This window comes from Mytilus galloprovincialis, chromosome 7, assembly GCF_965363235.1.
Source record: "Mytilus galloprovincialis chromosome 7, xbMytGall1.hap1.1, whole genome shotgun sequence".
In the NCBI taxonomy this organism is placed as follows: domain Eukaryota; kingdom Metazoa; phylum Mollusca; class Bivalvia; order Mytilida; family Mytilidae; genus Mytilus; species Mytilus galloprovincialis.
Genome location: NC_134844.1, coordinates 71,329,408 through 71,353,864, shown reverse-complemented (window position 1 = coordinate 71,353,864; position 24,457 = coordinate 71,329,408). Strand labels below are relative to the sequence as shown.

Sequence of the window (24,457 nt, the reverse complement as noted above, 5' to 3'; positions counted from 1 at the left end):
TTTTAATCTAAGAAAAAAACATGAAGTGTTCAAAATAATTTTCTACGAAAAGTTCTGAGACGTTCATTTCCAAGAATGAAACACAGAGGAGTGCCAACAAAAAAAATATATTCAATGGGTATATAAATATAGAGTGTGTAGGCAAATACTTCTATTCCGTGGTTTTTCTTCAAATGTGTAGTTACGGAAATCCATATTTCGAACTAAATTTCTTTGATTGGAATAATCAAAGTGCATTAATACCTAAACAGGTAAGATTATTTATTCATAGTTTGAATTCAAATATTAAAGATCTAAGCAGGGTCGAGCACCGTTTTTGTTTTATACTCAATCATTTCCACTTCATTAAGAAACACGAAAGTCAAAAATGTTTAGGTTGTTTAAATTAGCTTTGAACACTTTTCCAGTATCTATGATAAACATATCGATAATGTATGTTTTTGTTTTTTTAAATGTTTATGTTGTGTGGTTCGTATCGATCTAATTAGTAAACCCACTTTACAGTTTGGTATTGTGCTGTCCTTTGTTCAATGTAAGCGATGCAAAGAGCCATTACAAACACGCACCTCATTTAAAAAAAGAAAAGAAATCAAAACTGAAATGATATGATCAATATAATGTAATATTCATTTTAGATTACAAAAACGTTCTGTGCTTAAGCCATTTTTGGGTCTGTTGATCGTATTGTCAGTGTTAACATGTCAACACTAAGAGAGTGTCCCGGAGATGCAATACCTGAAAAAAGTAAAACGAGTCATGAACCAGTGGATTGCTCCAACACTATTGATTCTGTCAAAAATAGTATGAAAGTAATTCAAGAAAACCAAACTACAGGAACCAAAGAGAGCTTTGATAATAAGCAATTTCAGGATGCTGCTTCAAAGTTGAATGATGATATCTCTATTATCACGAAAACAGAGTCTTCCAGTGAAAAGTCAGACATGCTAAGACAATTGATACAACATTCAAAAGAATACAAGACAGTTGAAATTTATTGTAAAATATCTGCTGACATATTGGAGACTGGTAAAGGTTCACAGTATCCTAGAATAAACACAGAGTACATTGAACCATTGTTAACAATGTTCGAGTTTTTGGTTCATTGCTCAAGTGTTAGCAAAACACTAAGTGGAGTTATAACCCGAGACAGAAGCTTTCTCATCAAAGCAACGAAAGAGTTGGAGGACTGGAAAGATTTTCATCTTAATGATAATCATATGAGGTCTGAGGTAATAAAAACAAAACATATCATATAATCGACTAAAATTGCGATTTGGTTGCATAGGTGTGCCTCCATTTTCTCATCATTTGCTTTTAATATTTTAGTTTTTAACAAATACAACTCGAGCTGTCTGTTAAATATTGACCATTAACAAGCTTCCATCCAGAATGCACAACAACGTATGACAAAGTTAAAAGACTATACAATAAATTACAAATTGACACTATTTAATGGCTAAAAGAGAAATTTACTTTTATTTTAACACATAAAGGATAAAAAAACAGCTGAATGAAAAAAAATCACTCAAATATCGAACTTATTCCAACTCAGTTATGTTATGAAAATCGTTTTGAAATACCGACTGTTAGTGACCAAAAAAATATAAAAGTAAGTTGGAAATCCTTCTTAATCCATGAAACTCTTGGTACTATGACGAATTCAATTATATCATATTCATCTTAATCACATCAATTCTTCTTAATTTTTACATTCTTTTTGTATTAATTATTTAAGAGTCCTATGTATCTATCCTACACCATTATAAAACAGTTTTATTATATTTACATTTTAATCATATCTTTTAAGGAAGAAGGAGAAAATATTGTTGAAATGCTCTGTCGTTTATTGCATAACATATCTATGTTTGAAAATTGTGTTCCAAACGTGCGAGGCGCAAACTGCATTGGAGCAATGAAACCATATTTGGAATCATAAAACAACATAATTCGACTTCTTTGTTTAGCAACACTTGCTGATCTTGTGAAAGAATCCGAATGTGGAAGCAAGTCAGATAGCATTAAGGATTTAATGTCAACAATTTCAAAGGTTATGGAAGATGGAAGTTATGGCGACTGTTCTCTTAAAGAAATAGCTAGAAGTAAGTACCGATACGTCTTCTAAAATTACTTACTATAGTGCTGAACTGGGCACACGCATATTACAGTTATGCGATAGACTATTTTCATATTACCGTTTTTTGACATCGGATTATATGATTTTCGACAGGTCACCTACTCTGTGATAGGACATCCTCAAAAAATCTTCTCCGAAAAGTGTACCGAATTCAAAGTTTGATAAAACCTATTTATTTTGCTCATATTTGACAAAGCACCAGGATGTCCAACCACATATACGGTGTTGTGTCTAAAAAAAGTAGTCTTAAATGCAAATTAATCTTTTATCTAAATATCTTTCCTTTTAACAGAGCCTAGTTGTATGGACATTTGATTCAGTATATGTTTAATTCCACTTTTAACCATACCAAATATACAAATAGTTCAAAGTTACAAGGCTTATCATTTGATACGCCAGACGCGCGTTTCTTCTGCATAAAACTCACCAGTGACGCTCAAATCAAAATTGTTAAAAAGTTAAAGAAGTATAAAGTTGAAGAGCATTGAAGACCAGAAATTCCAAAAATTTGTGCTAAATACGGTTAAGGTAATCTATGCCTTGGATAAGAAAATACTTATTATTTCGAATAATTCATAATTATGCAAACAGCCAATTTATAAAAATAACCATATAATTGATATTCATGTCAACACCGAAGTGCTGACTACTGGGCTGGTGATACAAAGCCTTTATTTATTTTTTTTACCTTTTTTTGTTCTCTATTTCAATTCAATATTAGATTTCTGTATCTCAAAGTATGTTAATATGTTGAATTATTATCAGTTTCGTAGTACTAGGATTGGATTGTCTATACTAATGATGACCACGAGATCTGCCTGATTATTATCATTGTTTAAGATATTTTGATGATTATCATATGTTACAGTTATTCAACAAGTAGGCAGAAATGACACCAATAAAAAACTGGTTGTGCAGCACGGTGCAATTCCACTCCTAGTGAAAATTACTGAAGATGGCAACATCGAGGATCAACGTGGTAATGTATATAATACTAAAACGGTCTTTTGGATGTTAACAAATTGCAAAGTCATAATATTCTTGTTATTAGTTCTCCGTGATAATAAATTAAGAACATAATAAGTTATATCATTAGTTTACGGCGAAAGAAAACTAGATTCTAAAATCTTAATTGATGAAATAATATCATATTGAATCAAATATTTAAATAGTACAACTATTTTTATTTATATTTCCATGTCAGGAAGAACATATAGTAGGGTGCCCAGTATCGAAAAAGACGTCTAGTTAACGAGTTTAAGTTAACGGATAACACACGGCTATATTTATATGCAAACTATTGGAAAATCATAATATTTTTCAATCATGGATGTCGTCATGAGCTCCCGTGGTCACGTCAAAAATTTGTCGTTTCTTAGGGTACCCAAAGATACCTCATCATACAGGCAATCTTCAACACGAAAAATAAAATTAATGCTTTCTGTGTTATTTGTTCAAATCATACTTATCATTTAGCTTAAAAATTTAATTTATTATATAACGAAAGCTGAAAAGATTTATATAGTTTAAGTAGAAGTATTTCATGATTTTAGTAAGACTATTTTTTTAGCTGAAATTTACCCCATTTTGAACCAAAGAAAATTTATTGGTTGTAACTTTCACGGGATTTTTTCTCTGATTACATCGATAAGACGTGGTTAATATATGTGCCAAATATCTTTCGTGTAATTTTAATCGGTGAGAAGAAAATAGCAATTTAAAACACAAACTTAGCGATAATTCTGCCTTGATTCAAACACGCCTTTTCTCGTGCCGTTAATCGTTTTGTAGCTGACACTATCAGGTCATTAACTAGGACAATTGTTACTAACTTCATTTCTCTTTGTTGCTTGGTGTATGGTCGATTTGTATGTTTTGAATAGTCCAGTTAGTTTGAAGATCGTTGTTTTGTTTTGGGAAATATTTTTTTGTTTTTATAACTTTAATTTTTTTTGATTGATAGTTTTGATATAATTGTAATATACAAATCAAATCCTTCGGTCAAATTTCCGACCCGAAATATGGCACACATTCACAGTCCGGTAAAAATAATCTATGCCAATAAGCCCTAAACCAAGTAGGAATGAAATACAATGGGATAAGTGTGTTATATGTCAGGGTTCTTCTACTAAATTGCTTATTAATATACATAGAATTAGCACAAACAAAAGCTTTATCGAGGCTATTGGAACACGGAAAGATCATGTATATTTCAGAATATTGCATGATGCTTCAGACCTAGACCATCTTCGTACCGATGATTACAAAATATTGTACCACCATTCTTGCTATAAATCTTACACTAGCAGACACAACTGCAGTTATTTCAAACCTAGATCAAGTTCTTGTGTCAGGTCATATATATAGAAGGTCGTCAAATACCTGACTGGAAAAGTTTCTTTGAGTTAGTGAGAACCAGCAGGCCTTAATCAGATTTCTTGGCGAATTGATTGTTCAGCATCCTGGTAGATCAACAGTTACTATGATACACGAGGAAGACATTTATCTAGCTAGCACTTCCAAAGACCCTAAATTTGCTCAGAAGGAGTATCAGGTTTCAAGAATTATTTTGTTTGCCCGATGAAGTAGATACACGCAGGAATTCACATGCTATTCCTTTAGACAAAGAATTCGGTTTGAAAGGAATCAAGGGTAGGATAATGATACAGTCACAAGTTACATATATTCTGATTTAATGAGTTCATAACCCCCCCCCCCCCCCCCCCCCCCCCCCATGCAGCATACGCATGAAATATGGTTTCAAACAGGCACTTTAACTTGTACACAATATTTGCGCTACTATACACCTGTCAACGAAATATGTAAAAGTATCGGGTTTGCCATCTGCAACATTGTACCTGTTTATGATCAGTAAGTGTGTTTTTTAGTCTTGAAGGACAACCCAGAGGATTTCACCGATTTGTCAAACCTTTCTAATTGTGACTTCGATGAATCTAAAGATTCAGCTCGAGATTTTGTTGTTAGGTTGAATGATCACAAGTCAAAACTCAAAAAGGATCATTGTGACCTAAACAAATTGAGCGTAAAATTGGCTACAATTTAAAATTTCTACCTTTTCAAACGTCCTCCTTGTGAATCTACTTTTGAACAATATGTAATAAGAACTTCATTCAAGACATATATTTGATGTCTTCCCATATAGCAAAACTAACCTAACATTCTCCTCTTCAGTTCGGATGGGAATAGAAAAATGACTTGTTCCTGTCTATCTTGAAGGTCAGATGTCATATGAATTTCTGCAAAATTTAGTGTGCACTTGTAAGGGGAAATCTGCGTTTTAAAAGGGTTGCATTTGCTTCGAACAAAGTCTATCGTGTACAGATTTATGCCCATGTCAGGCAAATGACAAATGTCAAAATGTAAATACTCGTCTGGTTGCAGTTAGAAACATCGATGACGACGAAGATGACGATGTATAAGATTTAATTTTTTGTTTGTATCTTAATATGAATCATTGTTAGCTATCGAATGAAAATTAAGCAGTCCATAATATTTTCTATTTATTATAAATAAAACATTTACTCAATTTTGAAATCGTAGAAAATACAGTAATAATCTATCTACTGGGGAAAGATATATAAAAAAAAAACCAAAAAAAAACCTGCTATATGGTCTCTGACCTTGACGTGGTTGGTGGGCTTAAACTACAGGAGACCATAGAACGAAGTAGGTAAAACTAGCTTCGATCATAATTTTCCATTTGCATTTGTTCTTGTTTTTTGTGTTTTTGCCATGCTGTTTTCAACTTGTCTTCATTTTATAAGTTTTTAATGTCCCTTTGGTTTCTCACGCCTTTTTTGTTTGCAATTTTTTGTAAAATACATCGGTGCTGTACATAAAAAGTAAAATCACAAAAATACTGAACCTAGAGGAAGATCAATTGGGAAAGTCCATAATCACATGGCAAAATCAAATAACAAAACGCATCAAAAACGAATGGACAAGACATGTCAAATTCCTGACTTGGTACAGGCATTTTCAAATGTAGAAAATGGTGGATTAAACCTGGTTCTATAGCGCTAACCCTCTCACTTTAATGAAAGTCTCATCAATTTCCGATATTTTTACATTGATGCGTTAAATAAACAGACACAATAAATAAAATAGTCAAAATATGGGTACATCAGTCATCATCGTTTAACAATTTTAAAAGGAACAATTTAACAGAACACAAAAACATCTACTATCTACGAACACATTTATTGATTTGAGTGTCTGACGTCAGAAAATTTTATACGTCACATATAACCCTCTCCCTTATTATATTTTTGGAATACTTGTATAGCCAATTGTTGCTCCTTTAGTCATCTGTATATGTGGGATGGGGTGTTTTACCTGTTTCTAGTAGACGTTTTATTTTCATAACTTAAACCCCCCTTTTTCTCCGTTTGCAGTAATTTTTACTTCTATAAAGCAAAACCTATACACAGAGCTTAATATTCAACAAGTTTGGTGTTAATATTACACAAATTTTGAAACAAATCATTTATATATACTCTTTCACACCAAGTAACAGAAATTTGATATTTACCTAGAAATTGACGAACACCTTACCATCAAAAGACGTGAAAAACCCATTTTATTTTCGACAAATTATTAAAATTAAGATCTAAAAAACATCCTTAGATCTTACTTGTAATGAAATGAATACAAAAATTTCAAATCTAAAAATTGAAATAGGTCAAGGTCACTGTTATTAAACAGCTGTTTGAAGATTTCAAATTTGCACCCTATATGCAAAAAAGTCATTCTAAAGTCAATTTGGGCGATATAAATATAAAATAAGTTCTAAATTTTGATACAAAAGATATTTTTCTACAAATTAGTTGTTTTTATTTTGCCCCAAACGCATATATGTAGGAGAAACAAGCTATCTAAATGTGACTGTGTATTTTTCTGGAATTTTTGCTTTGACCTTTGACCCTGATTAAAAAAAATGTGACACGGCCGACAACGCCGACAACGGTATTTCGATGAAACTTGTTCTCTTCTTTCCAATGATATAAAATATAGCCGTGGGTTATTCCGTTAAGGTTGATCGATCAAATTTGTTGATTGGGCACCCTACTAATATACATGTACTCGAGATTGAAAGTGTAATACATTAATTGCAATGTGTTTTCTGCTTACCTCAGAGGCCGTTTATGCTATTTGGGGGTTATCGTTTGATAACAAGACAGAGATGATCGACAACAAACAATGGAAGGTGATATCAACATTGGAAAGATTATCTAATTCATCAGATAAAAATGTTAAACTGCTTAGTATGAAAGCTTTATGGACAATCAAAGACTACCAAAACAGCTGTAAATATATAATAATATTGTTTATACATTTTACAAGCCTATCTGTAGCAATTTCATATTATGACATATTTAATACTCAAAAAATTTCATCGTATCTTTACAATATAACCGTTGGTGACATTCAACATCCTCCTTTTTTTTATTAAACTGTGTGCTTTAATTCGAGCGTCACTGATGAGTCTTTTGAAGACGAAACGTGCGTCTTGCGTTAATATGAAATTTCAATCCTGGTTTCTATGATGAGTTTATTAATAAAGATTGTATATTCTGAAGCAATTTAAGTACGGCATTTTTTTTTTATGTTTTTATTGTTCTTTATTTCAATCAATAAACTAATTTTTTTCGAAATGCCAATTGTAGGTGGTGAGCAAAATGACAAAGTAACAAGAAGTGACAATAGACACATTTTGATAAGTCACAATTGGGGGAACCAACCAGTGGTAAAACAGATATATGATGGTATAAAAAAGAATTGTATAAGTGTATGGATGCATGTCCATAATATCCAAGGTGCCACAGTCGAGGCAATGGTTGATGCTGTTGATCAGGCAGAAATTGTACTTGTCTGTCATTCATATAAATTCAAGAACAGTTATAACTGTAGAGCGGGTACATTTTTGTTTATATGTATTTGTAGATATCAATCAATATAATAATTAAGTCATTTCCCTTACATAATTTAGAAATATATTCATGGAATAATGACGAACATTTCTTAAAACAGTCGGAATAAATTCTGGTTTACTTGAAAAACATGATATATTTTCAACTAATAAAGAGCTACCAACTTTATTGTATCTAAAGCTTTGAGGCCGTCAATCAATAGCATTTGAGCTAACCTGGAGACGCGTAGCGTTACGAATGTAAAATTACCGAAAAAAAGAAATAATTATAATTATTCATTTTTTGTCATTATTTCGAGCTTTGGCTAATTATTTAAGAAATTACATGTCAATACATTCAGGAATGGAAAACATCAGCTTCCCGTAGTAACAGACAGGGAGACAGATATTTCTTTTCAAATATTGTCAAATTGAGAAAGAAGGTACATGTAGCAGCAACAGACTAAAATACAAAGATTATACATATGTGTACTTTACATAACATATCATATTGGCTAAAGCAGTTATATGATCAATATCAATGTTGTGTTCTTCTTTTGTTTTACTAATATTTGTGTGTAACTATAACAGAGACAGAATATGCGCATCAAACTAAGAAAAAGATAATACTATTGAAAATGGAAAGTGGATACGAAGCTGATGGTTGGTTAGAACCTATAGTCGGTAACAATCTGGAATTTGACTTCAGTGGAAAAGATCCACTGGAGAAAACAGTCAACGAAGTAATCGGAGCCATACAACAGGAATTGAACAGAAAGAATGGAGTAGTAGTAGATGTGACAAAACCTATAATTGAATCTGAGCATGAGGTAAATAATTGGCAAATGGCAAAAAACTACACTTGAGAAATTTTTATTTACTTATTGGTTATTTTGAACTGAACGTTTTAAGTAAAATATTTAACACATATTCAAGGGAAGATTACATCGACTTCATATCATAGTCTAGGGTCTGATGATATTGATGGGTTGGAGAAGGAAAGATATTTAGATTGATACTGGCAAACCGGATGTATAGAGTATTAAAAGAAAATTGTAACTAAAAGCGAATCTTCTCTTTCATCAATTCAAGATCACCAATATAACACCTTTCTTGTCTGTATATGTACAGAAAATTTATACTCTTAATTGGATCATATTATATAGTGCCCCAACCTTGTATCTTTAAAAACGATATCTCATTGTAAGTGCGATGAAGCTAAATCCTTCAAAACAAGATATGCAGTGAGAAAGGAAAACACATTTGTATTATTTTCGGTGTATGCCTTCTCTCCGACTTCTATATATTCTATATTTTTCTACGTTCTATACTTATATGCGTAATAGTGAGATCATGTAATCTAAGGAAAATTACTGAATGTGTATTATCTTTTTTTCGAACATGGATAGTCGACCAGAATGCTTAGAATATTGACTATTATTTCAAAAATTGTCATAGACTGCAATAAAATGAAATAGTATCTGACAACTGAATTTAAACGTCGTTATCATACATGTATATACTACGATGGTGTTTTTTTTGTATTTTGAAGGTTATGATAGCACAACGACCTTCTAATCAAAGCAGTGGTAAAAGCAAGGAGATACCAGTTCTACCAGTTTGTCTCTCTCTTTCTTTTATGCTGTTCCTGTTACTGTGTCTGTTGATAAACCTTGCTTGCTTTAATTCTTCAAATACAGTATGTCCATACAAAGAATGTGAGGTAAGTTTCATTACATTTCTTTAAAAATATTTGTAAAGTATTCTGAACTTTCATCACGAGAATTACATAATTATATTTGTAAAATTCATTTTGCTGAGAAAGTGAAAACGTAACCTATGGTCATGCATACATACAATATGGAAAACTATTTAATGTTTAAAAATATAAAATGCATTTGCTTTGAAAGAGGTAAAATGCGAGGCAGTAGAAATAATTTCTCTTTTTTAAAGCCAAGTACATGATAAGATACATTTAATAACTGTTTTTCAGTGAAGATGGTTGCACAACAAACTGAAAAATGATGACATATTGATAAATCACAATTGGTCAATTACTACCTATCGATGTATTTCCTCGATCTAAAAATCTCTTATACATTAAATTTTACATGAAAATACTGTTATACTTTAGTTAAAGCCCTCCAAGATTAAAGAGTCGTTTTAATATTTTTTAAGATATTTCTTATTACTTTTTACAACTTACCCTTTGCTTTTCATCAGTGATTGAAGTAGAAGTTTCCACATTTGTTTATGAATTTGATTAGATGGTATATAAAGGGCATTGTCATTGTTTTCTGTAGTATTTGAAGTTATATGTTGGTTATTTAAAGACTCGGTCTTTAGCTGAAGTAAGTCCTCCTCCTTTTCTAAGGTCACCAATATTTTTTTCGGAATTTTGGTTTCTGATGTTAATCCAATTGTTGCACATTTACCAAACATGGCTTCATAGTCCAATGCCTTTGTTTAGAGCTGATTTCTTTTGAATCTGGAAGAACTTGATACCAATCGACCACTTTGTTAATTCATTGTCCCTCAGCCATGCAGTAAGCATGTCATGGATATCTCCATTCGATCGCTCAAAGCTACCCTGTGATTAGGGATGTCTCGGTTTCCCATGAACGATAACAAGTTCTGGCCACATTAATTTTAACTCGGTATGACCAAAGCTGTGAATTCCCGACCATTGTCTCTTTGCAGTATATTGGGCACACCAGATATTGTAAAAATATCAATTAGATTAAAAGCCACTTCTGATGCACATTTTTTTACATTTTTTAGGTAAGAGCTTTAATGTTACAAAATTTTGTAAGGTGGTCTTGAAACACCATAATAAATTTATAGTTTCCATCTGGGTTTGATTGAAAATCTATCAAATCAACTTGTCCTCTACTGTTGAAGACTTGAGATAAAATGGGCTTTACTACTACTCCTTTCCCTATATGTTTTTTCATATTGCAATTTTCACAAAGTGACAGAAATAATCCAATTGCAGCATATCCATTATTTAGTTGTTTTATCATGCGATCTCTGTCGCCATGACCTGTTTCTTTATGTGCCTTTTCCAAAATACCATAGAGTTCCTCTAGAAAAACATAAATTTTGAAATTTCCCTCGTCATTCTCGCTGACTTTAGTTATCAACCTCTCAAAACCATCAATGTAAAAAAATGTCATACCTTCTTAAATTGTAGTAATCTTTTGTCGCTTTCTTTTCTTATGATTCTAAAAGTTTAATCTTTGCTAAAAGATCATGGTACTTTACTCTTAGGTATATGCTCCTTGTTTTCCCTGATTCAAATTCATCACTGAAGAGACATGTATTGTCGAAATGCGCATCTGGTGCAGAAAATTGGTACCGTTATTGTTATTAGACCTCATAGACTCAAGATATGTATCCCCTATAGACATGGTGTCACGTGATGCAAATGATCCAGTTAAAGAAGTGAAAAAATAAATATCTTCATTGTTGTCTACTTTTTACCAGCTTGACCAGTGAAGTGTAAACATTTTCAAAAAACTATTATAAAGATTATATTGAGTCTTGCCCTTTTTTTATTGGATACAATCACTTTTTAAAATGGTTTTTAATTTTTGTACTTCCACAAAAAAGTATGAGTTAATTATGTTTTGAATAAGAAAATTACTAAAATTTGAAGACTTGTCAGATAAATATATATTGATATTTGGAATATAATTAAGAAACTACTTTATTTCAAGAAAAAAATCACTTAATATACATAAATTACAGATTTCACTTATTGCCTAAAATCATGTTCGTCAATAGGATGAATAATCATCATATTATTAAGAAATCAGGTAATAAGCTTAATGCCAGAAAATTTCAGGTAATAACTTAATGCCTAGACGTTAGCTTATTGCCTAGGATTTAAGCTTAATTCCTAATTTCACTTACTGCCGCTAACATATATACCTTCATATAGGAAGAGACACCGTGCATGCTACGTACTGTCTTTAATTGAATTATGTTCCGAATTTTCAATTGAAAGATCGACTTGATAGTCGATAAAATGGTATATCTCTCTGATAATAGCATGAACATAAGTGCTGATTAAAGTCCCTTGTTTTGGGGTCATGAAATACTTTACCCTGTTACAAAGAACACAGATTCCAACAATGAAAAAACACATAAGATGATGATAACATTACAATGCTGGACTTTTTGAATGACATCTTATTTGCTAAGTTTGATGGATTGATATTTCAAAGGGTATTAAAGCAATTGTTTTCTTCAACAGAAAACTGTTGATGAACGTTCGAATAAGATTTGTTGTTTACAAGCAGAAAAATGATGCCCCTGCTAAGCAAATCATTCGTTTTTACTTGATTTGAATTTTAAGGTTAATGAATTTCACAGAATCTAGGTCAAGATTACGAGGGAAACATGTGGACCAGGATTTGCTTACCCTTCTACAGCCTACAGCACCTGAGATCACCCTCGGTTGTTTATTATTTTTATTTATTTATCTATTTTTTTATTGGGGGATATTCGTGTTGCTCAATCTTTGGTGTCTCATGTTGGTTTTTGCAAAATACTGTTTTTCTTTTTTTTTTGTCCTAGCATTTTCAGTTTGCTTTCATTTAATATCTCGATTTGTATCTTTCGTATGTCTTTTACCATGCGCAACTGGTTCGTACACACATATCCTTTCTATTGTTACAGCCAGCTTTGCCAAAACCGCAATCTGGTATGTCAGATAAAACTTCAAAGGTAAACTTGACAAATGGAATTGACAGTGCCATGAATTGGACACTTTCTCAAGTAGATGAATGGCTTAACAACAAGATTCTTCGGAAAGATATGTTTCTATCTACGCAGTATGTATTCTGTTCATTTTTTTTTTCTTAATCACATTTCGTAACTGAATCTGATCCGGGGTTTGATTGTAAATGTGAATTTAAAAACATTCTCATGTTCATCAAATATTTTTAATACAAGTAATATACATATGTTTACAAACAGCGTTAAACTATATGAATTAATAGGAGTTAATACAATGTCATCATATTTTTATTGAAAAGATTTTTTTATACAAAACACATATCTTGTTTCAATAGTTGTGGACGGTAGTATTGGATGATTCTATCGAAATCTTTTAGCCTTCTGCAAAGATTTCAAATGTTGTTCAACATCTGTTTCATATATAAAAAAGTGTAGTTATTGTCTCGCTTGACAAAGTCAAAAAGCAAGAATTAGGTATGCTGTTTCCGGTGTCGTCGTCGGCGGCGGCGGAGGCGATGTCAACAATGTATTAGTTTGTGATTAGGACAAGTTTATGGTGAACCACTAGTGGTAAACAAAAGATATTTAGTATGCAGTTGTATAAATATTGTCACATTTTATTATCATGGAGATTATTTGACCCCACCCCCTCAGTTATGATCTATTGACTCTAAAACATCTGCTTATTTTTCATGATTATGTCAGTTTATGGTGAACCACTAGGGTAAGCCAAATATATTTGGTATGCAGTTGTATAAGTATTGGCACATTTCATTATTTGACCCCACCCCCTCAGTTATTGTTTATCGACTATGAAACTTTTGCTTATTTTCTATGTATTTGTTTGTGATAAGGTCAGTTTATGGTGAACCACTAGTGGTACGCTAATGATAATTGGTATGCAGTTGTTGTAGAAGCATTGGCAGATTTCATTACCATGAAGATCATTTGGCCCTATCCCTCATTCATGGTCTACTGACTTTTAAAATTTTGCTTAGTTTTAGTATTAGGTTGTGAATAGGTCAGATAATAGGGAACCACTAGTGGTAGCTTAAGTATAATTAGTATGCAGATGTATCAGCCTTGGTTTTCTCATTTTCTTGGAGATTGTTCGCCCCGTATTAGCATTGGCACATCTCTTAATAATGGAGATTAGTTGAATCTGACCCCTCAGTTATGGTTTATTAATTTTGAAATTTTGCTTAGTTTACAAGTATTAGTTTTTCTTGAGGTTTGTTAAAGGGAACTACTTATGATACGTCAATGGTATTTGGTTTGCAGTTGTATTAACATTGACACATCTCATTGCAAAGTCATTTTTTAGGCATGTGCCTTTATTCGCGGTTCATTAACTTTGAATATTTCCAAAACGTGCATGTTAAAGTGTTGCTATTTTAATTTCAACATTTTCATTATCGAAATATATAAAAAGCGAGTCATATCTCTGTGATAACAGTTTTTATACGTTATTTGTAGAAAACAAAGAGAAGTTGTTATCGTTTACATGCTAATAATATCTGAAGATAAACCCGTCTCGTACAGGCCAACATAATTATAACGTGCTTCCCTAAATGCAATTTTCCTCTAGCAAACATAACAGTATAACAATGTGTTGGTCAGTTTTTTCTCTTATTGCTAAATTTAAAAGTCAGCGCGATTTACGACTTTATTATTTAAACGTCTTTGTTTGACCATTGGGTATGGGACAAACAACATACTCCACTTAAGGTTGATATTTTACCAAGATATGGGTCTAAGTGGCATACTCACAGACCGTACATTAAGTACATTTAAATGTTGAACACTTTTATTTGGTTTCTTTTTTTCAGAAGGCAGCTAAAGACTTTAAGAGGAAAGGACATTGCATTTCTCAAGCTCCTTGTCAACGAGGTTAGTTTATACTTACCAAAGAAATAAACACTACCAAACATCAAGAAAACATTTTGAACCGACAATATCATCGATACACCTGTAAGCAATGGTTTCCCTGACATATAAGGAGACATTTGGTTATCTGTTTTCTGTGTAGAAAAAAAAAGCTAAATAGAAAAGAAAAGCAATTTCAATTAGGTAACGGGTACCGTATAATAATCCCATGTATATGTCTCTGTTCTTCAAGATTATAAAAATATATTGTGCCTTGTAAACAAATGTTTGTCGGCACAAAATCATGCATGTTCACTGTCAAAACATATATAGCGGTGTTTATTCTAATGTAGACAAGGAAACGAGTAAGAATTAAAGAAAATAATAATTTTTGTATTTTGCTTTTCAGTGTCCAACTACTTTCTACCAAACAATCCGAGAACAGTTAGGGATGAAAGATATCCAATCAATGTCCGATTTCCGATTCGCTTTCGAACACATTGATACTGTGCTTGATACTGATTTGCATTCAACTACCCAACAGTTTACGAGTACCAGTACGAGAACAGTTGAAACAACTAAAGTTCGCTTAACTGTATAGAAAATTATTGTGCATTCTTCAATATAAAGACCGTGTGAACTATTATTAGTCTAGCCTGCTTTAGTTTTGCATATTGGTTTTTGTTAGTCAAGGATATATGCTATTAATACATTCATACATGAGATTTATCAAATTTTGAAATTGAAGATAAACTACGATATAAAACAACTAAGTTGAAAAAAACGTATGAAATTCGTTTTACCTGTATAGATGATCAAGCTCAAAATAATTGTATGCGTTCCTTTTTTTTCTATAACCAAATTTATAAGTTATAAACACAAAACTTTATTATTGCAAACGAATTTTAAACAGTTAATTCTCGGTCTATTTTTTGTTCACATTAAAAACAAGAGAAAGCATTCCTACTAATTAATAGTTCTTATCGAGTATTTACAATTATTTTGCAAACATTAAATGTGTCTGTATAATAGTAAGTTTTGTTTTGCCAGAATATGTAGTAAAATATGATATTTGAATTCTTATTCCTGTACCAACTAAAAAATTATCAAAGTGTGATAATTTTATATAGTAGGACAGTCTCTGTCTTGTATTCAATCGACTCATTGATTTTTGGAACATCGAATTTCATGAGTGTAATATAGAAACGTGAATTTTAGATAATTACGCTATCAAGATATATACTGAAATGATATATTATAAGGAAAATAACTATTGTTAACTATGGAACGCCGTAGCTGCCTTATGTGTACTTGTTTTTAGATACGCTTATACTTTTCAATATATGCACATAGTTTTTCTATATATGCACATACTTTTTCTCTATATGCACATAGTTTACTTTATATGCACATAGTTTACTTTATATGCACATAGTTTTTCTATATATGCACATAGTTTTTCTATATATGCACATAGTTTTACTATATATGCACATACTTTTTCTCTATACGCACATACTTGTTCTCTATATGCACATTGTTTACTTTATATGCACATAGTTTTTCTCTATATGCACATCTGTTACTTATTCGTTTTTAATGCGCGGAGTATACGGTTGCACTTTGAATTAAATCGTTTTTCAATTGTGTTCATGTCTCTGGTGGTAACAATGTGTTCTTACAGATGAAATGACCCTATAAGCGCGATTGCAACCGTTCCAGTGCTCGGTTAATACCCTGTTACTTATTCACTTATAATACGTTTGTTGTACGTTGCACCTTTAAAAAAAAAATCAATTGTGCCCATGTCTCTTGGTGTAACAATGTGTTCTTAGAGATGAAATGACCCTATTAGCGCGCATGTACCCGTTCCATCGCTCGGTAATTAACCTGTTACCTACTCGTTACCTTTTCACTGATAATGCGTTTGTTGTACGTTGCACCTTTTAGAAAAGGATTTTCAATTGTGTCCGTGTCTTTGATGGTAACAATGTGTTTTAAAAAATGAAATTACCCTATTAGCGCGCATGTACCCGTTCCAGCGCTCGGTTAATACCCTGTTACCTATTCACTTATAATACGTTTGTTGTACGTAGAACCTTTTAGAAAAGGATTTTCAATTAAGTTCATATCTCTGGTGGTAATAATGTTTTCTAAGAGATGAAATGACCCTATTAGCGCGCATGCACCAGTTCCAGCGCTCTGTTCATACCATGTTACCTATTCACTTTTAATACGTTTGTTGTACGTTGCACCTTTTAGAAAAGGATTTTCAATTTTGTCCATGTCTCTTGTGGTAACAATGTGTTCTTAGAGATGAAATTACCATATTAGCACGCATGTACCCGTTCCAGCGCTCGGTAAATAACCTGTTACCTGTTATATAAAATTAAAGTATTTACATGTTTCTGCTTTTGCACATATTTTCCTTGGAGAACCCTGACAAATATGGTTGAAAATCAAATATGATGAATAAAAGATAAAAATTTGCTCTTCTTAATGAACATTTATCATTGTCATAGAAAATTGTAGATTAAAGCAATGTCCCTATTTTTTGGTGGCAGCTTTGTGACAAGTACAGCTTTCTCTTAAATGTTAAATTTACTATTCTAATAAATTCAAACTCTGAATGTTTACACTGCCATTACACATGGAATATTTAAACAAAATCATCCAAAACGTACAAACAAAAATAAGTCTGAACATACTACACTACACATAAAAAGTATTACAAACGTATTATAAGCGAATAAGTAACGAATAGGTAACAGGGTATTAACCGAGCGCTGGAACGGGTACATACGCGCTAATAGGGTCATTCAATCTCTAAGATCACATTGTTACCACCAGAGACATGAACACAATTGAAAATCCTTTTCTAAAAGGTGCAACGTACAACAAACGTATTATAAGTGAATAGGTAACGAATAGGTAACGAATAGATAACAGGGTGTCAACCGAGCGCTGGAACGGGTACATGCCCGCTAATAGGGTCATTTCATCTCTAAGAACACATTGTTACACAAAGAGACATGGGCACAATTGATTTTTTTTTTAAAGGTGCAACGTACAACAAACGTATTATAAGTGAATAAGTAACAGGGTATTAACCGAGCACTGGAACGGTTGCAATCGCGCTTATAGGGTCATTTCATCTGTAAGAACACATTGTTACCACCAGAGACATGAACACAATTGAAAAACGATTTAATTCAAAGTGCAACCGTATACTCCGCGCATTAAAAACGAATAAGTAACAGATGTGCATATAGAGAAAAACTATGTGCATATAAAGTAAACTATGTGCATACAGAGAACAAGTATGTGCGTATAGAGAAAAAGTATGTGCATATATAGTAAAACTATGTGCATATATAGAAAAACTATGTGCATATATAGAAAAACTATGTGCATATAAAGTAAACTATGTGCATATAAAGTAAACTATGTGCATATAGAGAAAAAGTATGTGCATATATAGAAAAACTATGTGCATATATTGAAAAGTATAAGCGTATCTAAAAACAAGTACACATAAGGCAGCTACGGCGTTCCATAGATCTATGGAACGCCGTAGCTGCCTTATGTGTACTTGTTTTTAGATACGCTTATACTTTTCAATATATGCACATAGTTTTTCTATATATGCACATACTTTTTCTCTATATGCACATAGTTTACTTTATATGCACATAGTTTACTTTATATGCACATAGTTTACTTTATATGCACATAGTTTTTCTATATATGCACATAGTTTTTCTATATATGCACATAGTTTTACTATATATGCACATACTTTTTCTCTATACGCACATACTTGTTCTCTATATGCACATAGTTTACTTTATATGCACATAGTTTTTCTCTATATGCACATCTGTTACTAATTCGTTTTTAATGCGCGGAGTATACGGTTGCACTTTGAATTAAATCGTTTTTCAATTGTGTTCATGTCTCTGGTGGTAACAATGTGTTCTTACAGATGAAATGACCCTATAAGCGCGATTGCAACCGTTCCAGTGCTCGGTTAATACCCTGTTACTTATTCACTTATAATACGTTTGTTGTACGTTGCACCTTTTAAAAAAAAAATTCAATTGTGCCCATGTCTCTTGGTGTAACAATGTGTTCTTAGAGATGAAATGACCCTATTAGCGCGCATGTACCCGTTCCAGCGCTCGGTTGACACCCTGTTATCTATTCGTTACCTATTCGTTACCTATTCACTTATAATACTTTTGTTGTACGTTGCACCTTTTAGAAAAGGATTTTCAATTGTGTTCATGTCTCTTGTGGTAACAATGTGATCTTAGAGATTGAATGACCCTATTAGCGCGTATGTACCCGTTCCAGCGCTCGGTTAATACCCTGTTACCTATTTGTTACCTATTCGTTACCTATTCACTTATAATACGTTTGTTGTACATTGCACCTTTTAGAAAAGGATTTTCAATTATGTCCATGTCTCAGGTGGTAACAATGTGTTCTTAGAGATGAAATAACCCTATTACTGCGTATGTACCCGTTCCAGCGCTCGGTTAATACCCTGTTACCTATTCGTTACTTATTCGCTTATAACACGTTTGTAATACTTTTTATGTGTAGTGTAGTATGTTCAGACTTATTTTTGTTTGTGCGTTTTGGATGATTTTGTTTAAATATTCCATGTGTAATGGCAGTGTAAACATTCAGAGTTTGAATTTATTAGAATAGTAAATTTAACATTTAAAAGAAAGCTGTACTTGTCACAAAGCTGCCACCAAAAAATAGGGACATTGCTTTAATCTATAATTTTCTATGACAATGATAAATGTTCATTAAGAAGAGCAAATTTTTATCTTTTATTCATCATATTTGATTTTCAACCATATTTGTCAGGGTTCTCCAAGGAAAATATGTGCAAAAGCAGAAACATGTAAATACTTTAATTTTATATAACAGGTAACAGGTTATTTACCGAGCGCTGGAACGGGTACTTGCGTGCTAATAGGGTTATTTCATCTCTAAGAACACATTGTTACCACAAGAGACATGGACAAAATTGAAAATCCTTTTCTAAAAGGTGCAACGTACAACAAACGTATTAAAAGTGAATAGGTAACATGGTATTAACAGAGCGCTGGAACTGGTGCATGCGCGCTAATAGGGTCATTTCATCTCTTAGAAAACATTATTACCACCAGAGATATGAACTTAATTTTAAAATCCTTTTCTAAAATGTTCTACGTACAACAAACGTTTATAAGTGAATAGGTAACAGGGTATTAACCGAGCGCTGGAACGGGTACATGCGCGCTAATAGGGTAATTTCATTTTTAAAACACATCGTTACCATCAAAGACACGGACACAATTGAAAATCCTTTTTTAAAAGGTGCAACGTACAACAAACGTATTATAAGTGAATAAGTAACAGGGTATTAACCGAGCACTGGAACGGTTGCAATCGCGCTTATAGGGTCATTTCATCTGTAAGAACACATTGTTACCACCAGAGACATGAACACAATTGAAAAACGATTTAATTCAAAGTGCAACCGTATACTCCGCGCATTAAAAACGAATACGTAACAGATGTGCATATAGAGAAAAACTATGTGCATATAAAGTAAACTATGTGCATATAGAGAACAAGTATGTGCGTATAGAGAAAAAGTATGTGCATATATAGTAAAACTATGTGCATATATAGAAAAACTATGTGCATATATAGAAAAACTATGTGCATATAAAGTAAACTATGTGCATATAAAGTAAACTATGTGCATATAGAGAAAAAGTATGTGCATATATAGAAAAACTATGTGCATATATTGAAAAGTATAAGCGTATCTAAAAACAAGTACACATAAGGCAGCTACGGCGTTCCATAGCTATGTCTTTCCATATGCGGTATTTTGGAAACAAAATCAAAGAGCTATACACAAGAACAAGTAACTTTACTTTTGGTGATCAAGTTTTGTTTTTGTTTTGTTAAATGTCGTTTCATTTTAGAATTGCTTAGGTTTTTGCTTTTGATAATGACAGCTTGTGTCTGTGAATTGTGTGCCTTCTTTCATAATATAAATGGTACATCATAAATATATGATTTATATTTTTATATACATTTAATATCACAACTGCATAGAAATTACATTTACTTGACTGTGATAGTTTTTTGTGTGTTATTTTTTATCACGTGCTTTAACTTAATAAATCATATTTTATATTTCATGGGTTTTTTTTTCAATACACGAGTGATTTTCTCGCTTTATTGAATATATATTTGTGGCCTTCGAACTTTTCCACTCTATGTTCGGATAGTTGACTTGTTGACACATTTCCAAGTTCCACTGTCAATATTATTTGAATTTGTGTTGGATTTTCATAATTTCCAATATCAGAAACACACACTTCCATGTAAAAGTCTAAAACTTGCAATGGTGGAACGGAAAAGAGTCTCGACAATGTTGTTTTTGTTATTTGCTGTTTTCCAATTCTATTAGTGTTTCGTTTCAAGTTTTGATTATAAATCATGCCATTGTCTTTCCCTTTTGTACTGTTTCACACTAATCATTCGGTATACTTGTATACACTATGTTGCTACACAAAGTGAGCTGATGCTACACGTTTCAGGTCAAATTGTTTTAGGTGCATACATCAACGTTATTTGTTCAGTGGAGGATATTTGGTTTTATGTTTGAAGCCATTTTTTGTATATGAATGTGCCGTTATATTTCTCGTTAGAATTGTTTTACACTGGTCGTTTCGATACCACCTGTTGCTCCTTATAATATGCCATTTCGGAGTAAGTTAATGATCACATTAATAGGTAATCTATAGTTGATTTACCTAACGACATTTAGTCATTAAGAGACTGATATCAGTGGTAATGACATAATAATACCACTTATGGAGTCCCTTGCTTACTGTATTGCTTACCCGTGTCCATCTCTTTCACAGACACTTGTGTTTAAGTGCTGACACGACTGCTGACATTATTCGAATAAAAAGTTGATATAAATAACGACTTTCAAACTTTGTTTTTATGCCCCACCTACGATAGTAGAGGGGCATTATGTTTTCTGGTCTGTGCCTCCGTTCGTCCGTCCGGTTAAATTTTTTGGTCGAGGTAGTTTTTGATGAAGCTGAAGTCCAATCAACTTGAAACTTAAAACACATGTTCCCCATGATATGATCTTTCTAATTTTAATGCCAAATTATAGTTTTGACCCCAATTTCATGGTCCACTGAACATAGAAAATGATAGTGCAAAGTTCAGGTTAAAGTTTTTGGTCAAGGTAGTTTTTGATGAAGTTAAAGTTACATCAACTTGAAACTTAGTACACATGTTCCCTATGATATGATCTTTCTAATTTTAATTCCAAATTACAGTTTTGACCCCAATTTCACGGACCACTGAACATAGAAAATGATAGTGGGAGTGGGGCATCCGTGTACTATGGACACATTCTTGTTTCAAAATCTGTCATAGGCATTTTTAAATAAATTCATCATGAATACTAGGATTAAATTTTGTATTTACGCCAGACGCACGTTTTGTCTACAAAAGACTTATCAATGACGCTCGAATTCAAAGAATCATTTGGCAAAACTTTTTGGAATTGTTTGTACCCAATGCTCTTCAACTTCGTACTTTATTTGGCCTTTTTTACCATTTTTGATGAGAGCGTCACTGATGAGTCTTTTGTAGACGAAACGCGCGCCTAGCATAAATATGAAAATTTAATCCTGGTATCTATGATGAGTTTATTTGATGATATATTTGCTCTCAATAATGACGAATTCAGTATGTATATTAAAGAAATTAATCATGTTGAACTTACTTTAAATAAAGCTAATACTAACAATAACCTCGATCTTGATATCTATATCATTAACGGGAAGCTTGATACAAAAAAATCATGATGAAAGAGATGATGTTTCATTTCTTACCGTTGATTATCCATTTTCAGATATTTCCCTTCTTTTGTCACCATCTTATGGTGTTTATATATCTCAATTTGTATGATTAGCTCGTGTATATAACAACGTATTAGACTTAAGGGAGAGAAATTTAGGTATTACTGGAAAATCATTACACCAGCGTTATCGATATCACAAACTACTTCAAACATTTACTAAGTTTTATCATCGGTATAAGGAAATAATTCTTAAATATAATTCAAAATGGTAATATTCTTTACAAAGCACAAAAAAGTCAAAAGCTAGCAAAACCTTTAACCAGTCCTTACTAAGAAGGGATATAGTAACGATGCTGTTGTCAGGTCATTAAAGATTGCATATTTTGGCTTTAATATTGATTCAATTGTAGGGTATTTGCATCGGAAATAAACATATTTATTAAAACCAGTTGTTGGCATGACACGGCTAATTTTCTTATCGTCTATTTCATGATGGTGTTATACTTAACCCCTAACAAGAGGAATTGTGCCAGATATTCATATGATGAAGAAATAATTGTTCAATCAGTTTAATTGAGGTCTGAGGCTGGCATGTCAGAAACTGCTAGTTTTCTGTTGTTATTTAAGCGTTTTGTCATTTTTTTTTTTTTTTTTTTGTTTCATATTCTGACTCGGACTTTTCTTTATCTGACTTTTTACTTTGCTTATTGTTGTACGTGCGTTTTTTCTACCTTGGCTAGAGGTTTAGAGGGAGGGTTGAGATCTCAAAAAAATTGTTTAACCCTGCCGTAACGTTGCGCTTGACCCAAGTCAGGAGCCTCTGGCCTTTGTATGTCTTGTATGATTTTTTATTTTAGATTCTTGTGTATGATTCGGGGTTAAGTATGACGTCCATTATCACTAAATTAGTATACATATTTGTTTGGGAGCCAACTTAAGGACATTAACGGGTGAGGGACTTTCGCTACTTTGAAGACCCATTGGTCATCTTCGGCTGTTGTCTGGTCTCTTTGACACATTCCCCATTTCCAATCTAAATTTTTAGTTTAAATGGTCAAAAAAGTACAAAGCTGAAGAGCATTGAAGACCAACATGTATACTTTTGACGAAAACTAAAAATGATCAACTAATCTTGTTTGGAGACAGAATGTATAGAAAATCATAAGCGGACCCGATAAACAAAGTGAGAAGGCATTTTAACTGATTATCTTATATAAAAAAAATAGTGTAAACTTTTTAGATATGTTTAATGATAATTAATAACAGAATGTGTTTTAATTGTGCCTATGTGTGCCTCTTTTTGAATTGCAAGTTCCCATAGCTTAATTTAACTATGATATTTGATTATTTGAGACAGCAGAAGAGTAGTGTGATCTGTACATTTATCGATTGTGTCTCGTTACCGATTTTTTTTTTGACTGAGTTAGGATTCGCAGGAAGAATGAGTACTTGGATTATCTCTGTCAATGATAGTTTCATTCTCATTTTTTTGTAAATTTCATTTGAATAGCAATAACTTTTATATCTATAAAATACTACTACGTTGACAACATTTGAGAGTTTTCATAAACGAATTATTCAATTTAAAGTCATACGAAACCTCAAATTAAAACAAAAACCCTAAGGAAATGTTTTCATAACAAAATGGATAGTTTTCATTATTAGATTTATGTTCATATACTTTTTTTGGAAGAAAATTCTTTAATTTTTCCACTATTAGAAGAATTTAACTTTATTTTACTTGATTGCTTCCAGAAGACAATTTGCTGGCATATTTTCCGCATGTAAGTGACCTGATCGTAACTCTTCTCGTAAAAATCCGATAACCACACTACGCATAGATCTGTCACTAAAATAGCCTATTATCTGATTGAAACAG

At 32.3% G+C, this 24,457-nt stretch overlaps 1 protein-coding gene across 2 annotated transcripts; it reads left to right on the top strand.

Moving 5' to 3' along the window:
* Position 1: 1 nt before the first annotated feature.
* On the top strand, positions 2 to 15,947 carry LOC143083598 (uncharacterized). 2 transcript variants are annotated; one of them, XM_076259864.1, is made up of 11 exons: positions 2 to 251; positions 636 to 1,229; positions 1,808 to 2,099; positions 3,003 to 3,113; positions 7,291 to 7,461; positions 7,822 to 8,070; positions 8,655 to 8,893; positions 9,616 to 9,786; positions 12,747 to 12,901; positions 14,636 to 14,696; positions 15,082 to 15,947. In XM_076259864.1, exons 3-11 carry the CDS (start codon positions 2,030 to 2,032, stop codon positions 15,271 to 15,273), a joined length of 1,419 nt encoding a protein of 472 aa, XP_076115979.1. In that variant the 5' UTR covers positions 2 to 251; positions 636 to 1,229; positions 1,808 to 2,029; the 3' UTR covers positions 15,274 to 15,947. The 2 variants fall into 2 exon arrangements, with proteins under 2 accessions (XP_076115979.1, XP_076115981.1); XM_076259866.1 differs by lacking the exon at positions 7,291 to 7,461.
* Positions 15,948 to 24,457: the final 8,510 nt, after the last annotated feature.

Coding starts and splice junctions, on each gene's coding strand:
- LOC143083598 (XM_076259864.1), top strand. CDS start 2,030: ATGTCAACAATTTCAAAGGTTATGGAAGATGGAAGTTATGGCGACTGT. Junction 9,787..12,746: donor GTCCATACAAAGAATGTGAG/GTAAGTTTCATT, acceptor CTATTGTTACAG/CCAGCTTTGCCAAAACCGCA. Junction 14,697..15,081: donor TCAAGCTCCTTGTCAACGAG/GTTAGTTTATAC, acceptor TTTGCTTTTCAG/TGTCCAACTACTTTCTACCA.